This window comes from Oreochromis aureus, linkage group 17 (assembly GCF_013358895.1).
Source record: "Oreochromis aureus strain Israel breed Guangdong linkage group 17, ZZ_aureus, whole genome shotgun sequence".
In the NCBI taxonomy this organism is placed as follows: domain Eukaryota; kingdom Metazoa; phylum Chordata; class Actinopteri; order Cichliformes; family Cichlidae; genus Oreochromis; species Oreochromis aureus.
Window position 1 is genome coordinate 32,852,255 of NC_052958.1, and position 13,732 is coordinate 32,865,986.

At 40.4% G+C, this 13,732-nt stretch overlaps 1 protein-coding gene across 1 annotated transcript in view; it reads left to right on the forward strand.

The window, feature by feature from the left end:
- Nucleotides 1-7,042, forward strand: part of gpc5b (glypican 5b) — a 58,612-nt gene extending 51,570 nt beyond the window's left edge. Inside the window, exons 10-11 of the mRNA XM_039600747.1 lie at nucleotides 1,450-1,553; nucleotides 3,309-7,042. Coding sequence (XP_039456681.1) covers nucleotides 1,450-1,553; nucleotides 3,309-3,404 — 200 coding nt within the window. The 3' untranslated portion in view covers nucleotides 3,405-7,042. The remainder of the gene's footprint in view (nucleotides 1-1,449; nucleotides 1,554-3,308) is intronic.
- Nucleotides 7,043-13,732: the final 6,690 nt, after the last annotated feature.

Here is a 13,732-nt window from a genome sequence, read left to right on the forward strand (position 1 = left end):
AAATGCGGCTAATGCACTGGGCATGCTTACATCTGCATGCGCGTACTCAGGGGAAACATTAGGCTCTGATGTTTCAAAGTTAATGTTGTCTAACAAAGTGGACAACGCGCCTGCCTCCCTCCTCCCACATTTTTCATCAAACTAAGCTCAGTGCAAAGGAAAGAGAGGCTCGGTTAATATTGTGCTAAAATTGAAACGTGAATTCGTCTCGCTGCACTTGTTATTGTGGGAAATCAATAATGACACGACCCAATTCTGTCTCCTAAACAGGTTCAAACCAGATGTGACTCAAGGTTTTCGATTCTGATGGGAACAGATGGTCACAGAGCAAGACCACACACAAACACAGGCGTGAATGCAAACACACACGTTTGTTCAGATAGGGACCCAGGGTCCCATATTGCTCCACGCTGCTATTTGTCAACGGTGCACACAATAAAGGACAGATGCCTAATTGGTAAACATTCTGCTGCGAGTAAATCATCTCTATCATCGGCACAGACGCGGTGGAAAACAAAAACACATCAGGTGTCTCGCACGCTGATATTTTTGTGAAGGAGGTTGTCCGTGTTTCTGTTTTAAATTTCTCATATTTTCTGTCTGTAATACTGAGATATAATATCTGTGTGAGTGTTTCAACATTAACGAACTCGCCTCATTCCTCAGCGACTGAAAGAAGCTCTTTGTCTATTGTACTGCATGACAATATGTATTGTAAGAGACGGAATCAGATTTCTTCCCAAGCAGGTGTGTGTATGACTCTGTGTGTGTGTGTGTGTTAGCGTGTTTGTGCCAAGATATTACAGAGAGCGAGAGCTCGTTATGAACGAGTTTTCTTGCGACAGTGCAGGTGTGTGTGAGAATGTCTCAGACTGAAATATGTGTGTGTGCAACTGTGTTTACCCGCCGGCAGAGTCTGTTTCCCTCCTGTCCTAATCCACTCACTTACCTGAGTTTCTCCTGCGATAAGTCTGGAGTCCTTCCAACACACACACACTCACACACACACACATACACACACACACACACACACACACACACACACACACACACACACACACACACACACACACCTATATGAAAGTGCTAAAGCAGTTGTTTAAGTCCGGCTGCATACCCATTACACGAAGCAACATTTTGCACATCTGTGTGTGTTTATGCCTTGTAAGGTAACGGTATTCACACTGTGCGAAGCTGTGGGTGGGTGCGGCGAAGTCCATAAATCTTTTAGGTCTAAACAACAAAACAGTCATAAATAATGCAAGATTGTGTGCAACCATGAGAGTAAAAACAGAACCAAAATAACTTCCACAAGTCTACTCTCTTAATTTAATGGAGATTTTAATGCCAGATTTTCATCAGTGAGCATGTTCTGGGATCTTAACTTGATCTTGATCTAATCTTATATACTGTCATGCTAAAATCATCGTATTTTTTGCTTTTGTTCAGGGGACGAGCCAGGTGATGCACCCAGCGGTCGTAATCCAGTAGGAAAGGACAGGACCCCACCTCGTCGTCGCCCAGTCCTTCCTCATCTCCTCTCACCTACGCAGGTAAGTAAAAAGAACTCAGAACAATAAGTAAACATGACAGGTTAGCAGACATGGTTTATATTGTCTGCCCATTTTAAAGACAAAGAAAGGGGCGGGAATGGCTTAAACAGGTTATGTGATTGAGAATGTATCAGCCAAACTGAAGTGAAACAAATCCCGTACATCAACAATCAAACAAGTGCAGACAGACTCGAGAGTTATTTGGAACGATCTTTTTTTTGACAACCGTATCGATTTTTGCCGACTTTCATGGAGCATTAGGGACGGATCTGTAGTTGTGCATCAGTATCGACGATTCTGAGGCCTGAAATCCTCTGACCGTTTTCCAATACTTTTTGGGTTATTTCATACCCCCCACACCTCCTTCAAACCACTGCAATGAGCTCCTCTGATTAATTGCTGAGAAGCAAACGCAGAGTGATCGATCAGCCCGTCACATACAGAGCTCTGTCGGAGAGAGCCTGATGCAACTTGATATCAGTGTTGTTCCTGGATGACAGTCTTCTCATTGAATAGTGTCTGCTGTGTGATGTAGCACCACCACTTGCTCTCCCTGAAGTTTAATAAACATACAGATGAAATCGTAGATTTCAGTTTTTGTTTCTAATTTTTTAGTTGAGAAACTACAGCAAACCTAGTTTTATTTCTAAAGATGTACACATACTTACAAACAGTACAGTGAAAAAGTCTTGAGTCGCCCCTCGTTTCTTTATACAGTGGTCCCTCGTTTATCGCGGGAGTTGCGTTCTAAAAATAACCCGCGATAGGGGAAGTAACCAACTTCATTTTTTAATAATAAATAAATAAATAAAATTTTATCTATATAGCACCTTTCTAGACAGAATCACAAAGTGCTGCACATAAGATAAACAAATAATAAAAAGGTAAAACAGACAATATAAAGCAGTCAAAAATTTAACCAAAAACAGTTTTAAAAAGGTGAGTTTTGAGTTGTTTTTTAAAAACAACTACCAAGTCCACAGTTCACAGTTTTTTACAATTATTACAGATGTTTTAAGGCTGTAAACCCCCCACTACACACTTTATACAGTTTCCTAGGACAGGCATGAACATTTTCACACTTTTCTCTTTTGTTTAAACACTCAAAGTTCAAACCTTCATAGAATAATAAGTCCAGTATTATAGAATGAAACCAAAGGCACCCGCAACATACAGTACAGCACTTCAGAGTCACACTGCTAGCGATCGAAGTTTCATGTAAATTTGACAAGAGAGATTGATTGACAATGGTCTACAGCCAATCAGGACGCAGAACACAATGCGCTGTTAAAAAAAAAAAAGCAAGCAAAATTGCACACACAAAAAAAAAATCAGCAAAGCAGCGAGGCTGTGAAAGGTGAACCGCGTTAGAGCGAGGGACCACTGTATTCTGCTAGATAAGGTATTGGTTTCCTTTGACCTCACTGGCTTTGATTACTGACATGCTAAAAAATAAAGTTGTTGTTAAGCAGACGCTTTCCAGACTGTACTGCAGGGTGGATCGAAATCTCACGGTACTCTTCTGCATTCATAATTCTATTTTTGAGGCTATGGTGAACAGTAGATGGAAAAACTAAAGGGCCAGACACATCCCTCGAGTCATCATTCAAGTCTTTTTCTCTCGTTTCTTAAGGACATAATATATAATTTCCACAGGAAAAAGCTTTGAAGGTGTTTTTTATTTGTATATGTACACTATTTCCTTGTTAACTCTATTTTCTGTAATGTTGTATCTTATTGCCTATCCTCCTTCAGGTGCCTGTTAAAGGCTCTGCCCACACGATGACTTTTGAGCCTTTGACCCTGCTCTGTCTGCTGCTCTTTCTGCTGTCACCATGGGAACCACGCTGATGAGGAGGAGAAAGATTTGGGGCTGTACAGTGACAGGAAGTGTTGAAAGACTGTATTTTTGTGTGTGTGCGAGTGGCGCTGAGCACTTTCTGTAAGCACAGCTCAACCGAAATGATTGTTATGTTGTTCTGGGTCACCTAGCTGTTGGTTTAACACAGCTACAGGTGCGCAGTATGCATTTTTTGTATTACCTGTACTTACCTCTACATGTGTTCATTTTGTATTTAACTTTTATAGAATAGACCACACAGCACTACTGACTTTTTTTTGAAGAGATATGTAAATACAAATATATATATTATATATATTTATATAAAGAATTTCTAAAGATAACAGAGGATTGAGTGTAAATTGAGGTTATTCTAGATCAGAGCAGGACATTAAGGGATGTTTGGTTTAGTATTATCTTTAAAAGATGTACAGTATCTTCCACAGACACTAAGACCCATAACAAGTATAGTTCATGCTGAGGACCTCCCTCGTTAGCGAAGCAGTGTGGTTGGAGGGAACAAAAACTTGTGAAGGCTCATTAATGAAGAAGAAACAGGCTGTAAAAAGACATTTAGGGACTTTCTTAAAAAGGCAACACAACCAGCTATGTGTTACTTCAGACTATTAACAGATGGCCTTGCAGTTTAGTGAAGATGTTCACAGTTTGCTCAGTAAGTGTGCAAACTGAAGCCAGCTTATAGCCCTCAAACATACGTTTTTATTCATGCAAGCTGGGTGTTTATTTCTGCAGCAAAGCAAAGATAGTTTTAACTGAATAAGACTTGCTCTTTTTTATTTCTCCATAAATTTGGGGGGGAAATATGCCCTCTGGTAATTTTCACTTGTCGACATAGGACACCTGTGTTTTCTTGGTGGATGTGGAGAAATTTGTTATGTTTCCTCTTCAGATGCACAGTCTCCAAAACTGTAAAAGCACCGTACTGATGAATATAACAGATGTAAGTAAAACTTAAAATTCAATTATTCAACAGAAGGCTCTGTCAAAACATAAGAGTATAAAAAAGCACCCAGGAAAACAGACAACCATCTGCCTGAACAATGAATAATTTGATGTCTCATTTTCATATGCAAACACTGAACTGTCATGCGCTTTCAAAGGCTGGCTTCTCTTCCAATGTCTATTAATTAAATTTGCTTTCTCCTTCAGTGAGGTAACGTTTAAGACATTTAACAGTACTGTAGGCTTGTCTTTACTGTTAAAGCTTTTTCTAAATCTGATTTTTGTGATATCAGATTGTCTCCAGTGAGGGGAAGTGATGGAATACAGAGATAATGATCAGGGCACAGCTGAGCCGAGATCCAAACGTTATTTAATTAATAATTCATATTACAATTATGACTGAAGATTGTGAAACCAGTCCACATGCATTTTGTGGACTGTCCCTCATAGTGTTATGTGGTTGGTGCTTTGGAATGGGGTGTCTGGCCTGTTGCTATGAGCCATTCGATCCTTATGCAACCAATGCAAGAACTTGGTCCCCATAGCCAGCAATGAGTCAAACTTGTTACCGATGGGTGTCGAACTCCACCAGGGCTGCCCTTTGTCATCGATTCAGTTCATAATTTTTATACAGACAGAATTTGTAGACGTAGCCAAGTGGGCCGTCTCAGAATCTCACCTCCGCTTTTTGCAGATGATGTGGTTCTGTTTGCTTCATCAGCTGGTGGCCTCCTGCTTAAAATGAGAATAGTCCTCGGCTGTAAAAGGTTGAAGTGCCCACCCCAAGGCAGGGATGAGTTACTGCCCCAACTGGAGGAGTCCTGTTCACGAGCGAGAGGAGAGGGGAGCAAGAGATGGACAGACAAGCTGGTGCTGCGGCTTCAGTGATGCAGACGTTGTATCTGTCCATCGTGGTGAATAGAGAGCTGAGCGTCCCTACCCTCACCTATGGTCATGAACTTTGGGTAGTGACCAAAAGAATGGGATTGCGGATATAAGCAGTGGAAATTAGCTTTCTCCTAAGGCTGGCTGACCTCTCCCTTAGAAATAGGGTGAGGAGTTTGACCAGAAGGGGCTCAGAGTAGAGCCCCTCCTGGTCAAATGATGATCCACATTGAAAGGAGCCAGTTAAGGTTGTTTGGGCATCGGACAAGAATACCTCCTGGGTGAGGTGTTACGGGCATGTCCCACTGCAAGGAGGCCCCATGGCAGACCCAGGACATGGTGGGGAGATTATATCTCTTGGCTAGCCTGGGAACATGTTCGCGTTCCCTCATACAAGCTGGAGGAGGTGGCTGGGGAGAGGGAGGTCTAGGCTTCTCTGCTTAGGCTGCTGCCCCCGTGACCCACGCCAGATAAGCGGAAGAAAATGGATGGTTGGATATTACAGTTATCCTTTTGGCTCACTGTTGAATCTTAAATATGCACCCAAAAGCTGGACAACCAACTGGGAGACTGGTTAAAGATATTCAACAGGGTGCAAATGAATCATTTAACAGACTTCTAATCTATTTATGTCTGTGGATGGTTGGGCTTGTTTGTCTCAGTTATATCACACTGTGCTAGTTACATTAACTGCCTCAGAAATATACCTTCTTAAGAACCTCTTTTCTTGAGGTTTCACCTCGTAGAGAGCGAATGATTTAGGGTTATATTTGTCTTTTACTACTTTTAACTACAGTTAAATTTTTAAAAATGTGTCTGCTTTCATGGTCCGAGTCTTTTTATTTATGAGGGAGAGACAGATGATTGACAGCTTAAGAAACACCATTATGAGCTTAAGTGTGTGAAATATCTGGGCAGTGAGCCCAAAAACCATGTTAGCCAGCAGGGTGCTTTTAGAACATAACCTTCAAACAAATGTGCTATCATTTGATTACTGTTTAAAGGCTATACCTAAATGGGATGAGTTTTTGGATACAGTCCAAACTCTTCCATCTTTCGCAGCTCCTTCTGGGCCTACAACACACTGACTGATATACACGAGCATGGGACTTTTGTTTGGTTTGTTTTTTGCTTCTCAAACTGTTTCTGAGGTCCACTTTGGGTCAATGGCATGCTTTGAAGGAGATTTTTAAAAATGTCATATATTGTTTAGGTTGTTAAATTTTTATTTTTTTTTCTCATAATAAGAACTCAGTTTTATTAATAGTTATTTTCTCAAGATAATCTATCGAGATAATCGGAAAAACTAAATTATTTAGGAACTGCAGATCAAACAGATTAATCTTTGTGTTCTCAACTTTGTGGTCTCTCACCTGCTATAAAGTTGAGATGAGAAATTGACATTGAGAAACCAATAGTGAAAAAATGATGTCATTATGAATCTGTACGTGATTTTGAATATAACACTGCATCAAAGTGCTAAGTAGCATGTCAAAGCATACTGGTGTGCAGGGAATAAACTGTGTCATCGTTGGATAAAAGTCATTATGTTTTCTTTGTCAAAGTTTAACAGCTCTGTTACTTTAGGAATCCTAATATTTGTTGTTATTTAGCAGGATGCAGATGAACCAGAATACAATAAAAACAACCTGTTAGCTACAGCCGTGTAGCTCAAACCACTGAGCTAATGTTAATGTTAATGTGCTAATCAGTGACTGATGTGAAACTCACCACTGTAATATACTGTGTCCTGCTACTGTTGTGTCATTAATCACCATCAGTTGGATATTTTTAATAATAAACTGTGTTTTTAAATATGTACTGTACTTTTTGATATATCTACAAAGTTTTATTTTAAATGAAGATCTGAATAAAATCTACAAACAGAACTGAAACAGAAGTCTAAAATAAAAAGAACAAAACCCGCATCCTTAACCAGCCAGTTATAGCTGCACTGTTGCACGAATTATCCCATTAAGGAGGAGTCACCCTCTCATTAATGTGACATTAATGCTTCTAGTCTGGCTGTAATCGTCAGGTTAACTTCAACTTCACATCTCTATAAAGGAGAAATTACAGATGAGTGATTTGAAGCTTTCAAGAGAAATCATTTTATATGTTTGGTTTTGATTATTTCTGAAACAGCCACTTTGCTAACTCCAATGTGGGGCAGCTTGCCAGCCAACCTAATCACCAACATATTCTTCCACACATGGTGCTTTGTTTACACTGTTAAGCCTGACGGTAACTCTACTTTTACTGTCTTCTGAAGAAATCAGGCAGCAAAAATACAACTGTAGAGTACACTGGGGTCCATTACATGGACATGAGTCATTGCAGCAGTGTAACCAAAATGGAGATGGTGTTTTAACTACCCAAAATTAACTAAAAAGAGACCAGCCAGGCTGAGCACTACACTCTACAGTAAGACATGTGATGCATCTCTGCTACTGCCATCTTACTCATTGGGTTCTGACCAGTTCCTGTATAAAATATCAGGCCTATTGATGTTCAGTGAAAGAAATGACTGAGAAGTTCAGACTAGTTTAATGTTTAGCGACTGTCCTGAAACTAAATAAAGCTTTTGTTTTATTTATAGATTCTTAATAGATAAAGACATGCAGCACTGAGGAGGAGAGACTTTGAGCCAAATGTCTCATCTGCAGTGCCCATTTCAAGACAAACAGTAATTAACCGAGTATAAACTCTTCATATAGTTCCACTGCATTAAGAGACTTAGTGGGCCCTGAGCAGTATGGCAGCTGCATTTATATCATTCCAATGAATAACAGGAATCAACAGGCATCTGCATATATGCGTTCACTGTACATGTAATTACCTATACCTGTTCAATACTCATAACCAAAATATCTAATGGGCCAATTCCTTGGCAATGATCCATCACATTCATGCATGTAGACATGGTCAAGAAGACAACCAACTGGAGTTCAAACAGAGCATCAGAATTTCGAAGAAAGGTGATTTATGAGACTTTGAATGTGGCGTGGTTGTTGGTAAGACAGGCTGGTGAAAAAGAGAAAAGGACGATGGTCAGACCACTTCAAGTCAAATATGCACTCATTACAACCAAGGTATGCAGAAGAGCATCTTTCAATGCACCTCACATTAAACCTTGAAGCAGATGAGCTACAGCAGTCACAAAGCTCAAATCATCTCAAACTGGTTTGTTGAACATAAAAATGAGCTCAGTGTACTCGAATGGCCTTCACACTCACCAGATCTCAAGCCAACAGAGCACCTTAGGATATTTACACCATAGATGTGCAGCCAACAAATCTGCAGCAATTTTGTGACGTTCTCATCACATTATGGATCTCGTGGGAATGTTTCCAGGACCTTGTGGAACCTTGCACTTTCTCTGTGCCACAAATAATTAAGGAAATTGAGAAGGCAAAAGGTGTACCTGGTACTAGCAAGGTGTACCTAATAAAATGCCCGGTGACTGTATGTCTCTGCCCACATGTAAAACAAATGCCATTGCAATAAGTAAAACCATATCAATATAACCAGAGAAACCCCTGAAAGGGCCAGAAAGCTAATGGTCTGTGCAATGAAATGTAATGTGTAACGTGATGCTTGTAAGTGCTAGCCTTGAGCATAGCTAGCAATTAGAGCATGAGTATGTGGAGACACAAACCATTTGATGTTGTTGTCTATTCCAGCTCCCAAATATGCACATACTAAAGGAGAGACAAAGCTTCACACAAATAAACAAACTGACTCCTTCCAGGTGTAATTTCTGAGCTCACGTTTGGGCAAATTTAAAAACAACTACAGCATCATGGGTAAGCTGATTTGCATGATCTATATAAATGCTCTAAATGCAGTTTTGTACAAGTCTTTCCATCAGTTAATACAAATTATGCATAGTCTTGTAAAGTCACAGTGTGACACTTAAAGAGAGATAAGCTGGTTACTCTCATCTTGAAAAAGAAAAATCCTCCAATTTAGTGAGTGATGGCTCCACAAATGAAATGAAAAATGAGCAATCTTGGCTTCAATGAATAACTTGGATGAAGTTTAAAATGCAATAAGTGTCCTTATCCCCATCGCCAGACTGGAGTGAGATTTGAAAACCTCAGCCCAATCAAAACTGTAAATTAGAGAGCAAACAGGAGCTTTACAACAATGAGTCATTAGCCACTGTTATTGAACCTGTTATAAAAAAAATCAACTCTAAACTCTAGGCTAGCAAATTTGCTGCAACAGAAATGAAGCACAACAAATCTGCATCCTTTTAGTCATCATCATCAATCTTCACTGAATGTGCCACACTCCACAACCTTTGAAAAATTGCTGTAGACTGCATTTTTACAGATACAAGGATCTCTAGAGTGGAAAGTGTTAACTTTTATTAATGACATTGGGAACACTTTTAATTAAAAAATAATATCACGGAAAAAACCAATAACAAAACTGTGGCATAGACCTGACCTCAATATGCAAATTCCACAAAACTGAATCTCCGCTAGAACAGAAGATAAAGTTCTGTAGGTTTACAATTTACTTCATAATAAATATTTTTGCTTCTTTTTAGCATTGGATTTTACTTTTGGATCATCCACTACATCTAGGTCACTAAAAATAGATTTAAACGTACAGGACACTGAAGCTGTGAAAGCTTTATTTATGTATATGTTATATGGGAACGTGGCTGCAGGTCTTTGGCCTCTGGCCCTGTGGAAGATTACTGTGATTGGATTGGCATGGTCACAAAGTTGGCACAGATTACTTGGCTGGCACAGGATCCTGCCGAGGCATGTTGGGAAATAAAGACATCGCTGAATGTGAATTGCCACCAAGAAGAAGAGGACAGGGGAGGGAGAGAAAGCACAAACGGGAGAGACTGGGAGGAGGAATGTCCGCCATCCTTCATCCTTATGCCGGCAGATCCAAGATCCACCCATAATGTCTGTGTCAGTCTCAAACTTTCTTTATTATTTCATGTATTTTTATTCATTATTGTTGATTTTTCTCTTTCTACTGCCTTTATGGGACAGATCCCTGCTTTTGCCTGATGATGCCACGATCTGCTTTGACTAATTTCTCAGGGGAAAATGTCTTTCCTGTTTCTTTCAGCCAAAAACCGCAAAAGGGCTAGAACAGCCTGCACAGCCCTGAGCTATAAGAGCAGAGAGGAAAGCAGGAGGGAGATGGGGTTAACAGTAAAGTAGGTGAAAATGAAAAAAAAGGAACTGTATGAGGATTCAGGGCTGAGAGAGGCAGGGAGACAGAGCGTGTTGCAGGATGTTCTTTCGATGAGCTGATGAGGTTTCTTGCTGAATAATATCCTTCCTCTGTGCCAGCACTAATGAAATCAGAGCTGTGATTATTGTTGACCCTGTCCATGGGTTATGATTGAGGTTTGTTCTATTTAAAATCATATTTATTACCCTGTTAGTATGTGTAGCCTTTGAAACACAAACATGTTGATGTGCTCCGTGCGGTTTTAGAGCTTCGTTAGCTATAAAAATGGGACTCGAGGCAAAGCAACGCAATGGGATTTGTAATTGATTTAGAAAGTGCCACGACACAACTGCAAAGGTCAAACTGGTAAATGCTCGCCCTTTGCTGACATCCGCTGGATTTTATCGCATATCTGTCTGTTTGGAAATGAGCCCTTGAATTTACCCAAATCAATTTCCAGTGATGCGCGCTCATGCTTTTATATCCTGAAGGGCAACATTTTAGAGACTTAGTAAGAGGGCAACTTAGCGTCTGATCTATGCGAATGAGAACATTATTTCTGAAAATGTGTGGATTTAGAGCATCCGATTGCTGCTGAAATCCAAATAGCACTGACGTGGCACTGCAATCTTAATTTAGTTTGAGTGTTTAGGAGTTGTTTAACCACAAAAGCTGATCGTCTTCACAGTAGTTGGCAGCCTCCTTTTTCACAGTCTATAATGCCAACATCAGGGCAGCTCTAGTGAAGCAATTAAGGATTAAGTGTCTTGCTGAAAGGCACTTTTAACTTCAGCTTCTGTGTGGAAGAAACACTAACTGTTACTGCAAACTGCAATGCCAGCAAGACATCGAGGCTTTCTATCAGTGCTGTAAGACCAAACCGAATTAAAGGCCCATATCATACCGCTTTTTAACAAGTTAATATAAGTGTCTCATGCAACCAGACCCAGGACTGTTTTTACATCTGTAGCTCTATAATCACATATGAGCTGCTGCTGTCAAAGCAGAGAAGACAGAGAAATGCACAAAAGTGAACAACACACTTGTTGTCTGGTTAGTTAGCCGCATGAAAAGCTGACCAGAGGAGGGGCATGGCTCACCTTGGAAGTTAATACATTTCAGAATCCATCCGTCTATTGGAAGTACTCTTTACCACAGTGAGCTAAAGATAGGGCACATATCACTCACTAGTTATGATCGAGATATCCTTCTGCAGGGTTTTCACCTTTAGCAGACTCAGACTACACTCAGCTGTTTGTAAATATAGCTGAAATTGCAGCACGACCACAGTCTGTAAATTATATGTATATGATGCTTTAGTCATCTAAGTGACAGTGGGCTATATTAGAATTAATATTTCATACTCACTGCCATTGTGCGAACAACAAGTATAGGTGATGCAAACTGATCAAAGGGCTGACAAAAAGCCAGATGAGTCGCACTGGGGCAAGAAAGGCAGCGTGATAGTTGACCCACAGATATAAAGTGGTTGTTTATAGGATTCAAACACTCACTCTGTATCTGACATCTGGCTATGTCCATCTATATAACAGATGGACATACATTCATAGTGAAAATAGGACGATGACCTCCTTGCAACCAAGTAAAAGACAAATGGTGGTTGTCAGATGATTGCTCTAATTTTTTTATATCATGCAGCGACCAATTAAAAGTAGTTGCCGCAACCAACGGGTCGCCCCAAGGTTGAAGGTGCAGCACCCCGAACCTCTGGACAACCAATGGCAGTCATAGAACAAGTGCAAAGGTCACTTGGTGGGAGGCATCCTGTCTCCAAAACACTGTGGTCTGACTTCGACTGATTACTGTCACTCTAAAACAGATTGGAGAAGGTTTGCAAATACTTATTGTCTAATAATAGCAATGAACAGACTGTTTGCCAGCAGGTTACAATCAATCATCCTACCCAGTAGAGTCCATGCAGACCCCAGAGAGATGTTTGGGCTTTTTGATTCCAGTTTTTATGGTTTTGTCAGTCATTTCGTTCCTATTGATGTCAGAACATTGTTTTCTGTTTCTGCTTTGATTAGTGTTTTTTAAAAATGCAAATGTTTTGAGGTCCCAGTGAAACCTAGTCAAAACCCCTCAATTCCACCTATGGAGTTTTAATAAACTGAAATCAGTTTGAGTATTAACAGAGGTAGAGGTACTCTGTCAGTAATTTTTAAGAAGACTAAGATGGAAATTCCCAGACTGGAAGCCGTCAACAGCAGACGTTGCTCGGCATACCTTAGATATCTGGGACATGCTCGGGGTCATGCCACATATGGAAAGGAGTCAGCAGTGAAAACATCACCTGCAGATGTGACTGTCCAACAGTAACATCAGAAAATCTACTCAACAAAGTTTGCTCCTGAATCACAGACAAGAAGGCAACAACTGTTTGCTCTGCCACCATGCCCTTATCATAGCATCAGGCAAACTGTGTGCTATAAATGCCTGTAGTGTGTGTTAGCTCGACCTGCACAACCATAGGGAAGGCTTGGTTTGCCAGCAATAAATCAGATTCACTCCCGGTGAGTGCTCGACTTGGTTATGGCTGCTTTTTGTACTTTATGGACAGAATTTTAGGTACAGCCGAGGGTGGAGGGTTTTGGGAGTCGGTGGTCCAGTTTGCAACGTGGTGGTTTGAGGATGAAGTGGTTGGGATGAGAACGAGCACCTTTAAATCTGATGCCGTTGTTGTTAGCTATTAAAATCACTGCATGAAAGGCTATTATTTGAGGGCCCAATGCCTCCACCTTTTTCCAATGTTGAAGACTGCATTGAAAAAATGGTTATTTTATGTAGCAGAACACAAAAAGATGCACTTCTGCCACCGCCTAATAGTTTTAGCTCATGTTATTGTGTGATGCTGCTGCTTTAACTAATGTCTTAACTCACTCATGTGTTAAAGTGGCAGTAGGGGGTCACTAGAGTCATTAGGGTTCACCATCAGGGTGGAAATCACTGCTTATCAGTTCAAAGATTCACAGATTAATTTGTTTCTGCATGTGTGGTTAGTAGCAGCGGTGCTTTTCTCAGAAAGACTCGTTCCTACATGCAGTTAGGATGCCTTCAATGGAAACTTCAGAGTGTTTTCAGGTTGAAGCAGGCTCGAATTCAGCTGGATCCCAGCCAGTCATTCACTTCCACTGCATAATTCCAATGCTTATTCGCTAAGGCTGAGAGAGCTTATCTTGAGTGACAGATTAGTTTGGACTGTCTGTGGCAGGTAAGACATTCAAGTTTCATCATCCTTATGATTTATGGTCCGTTTTTGTTT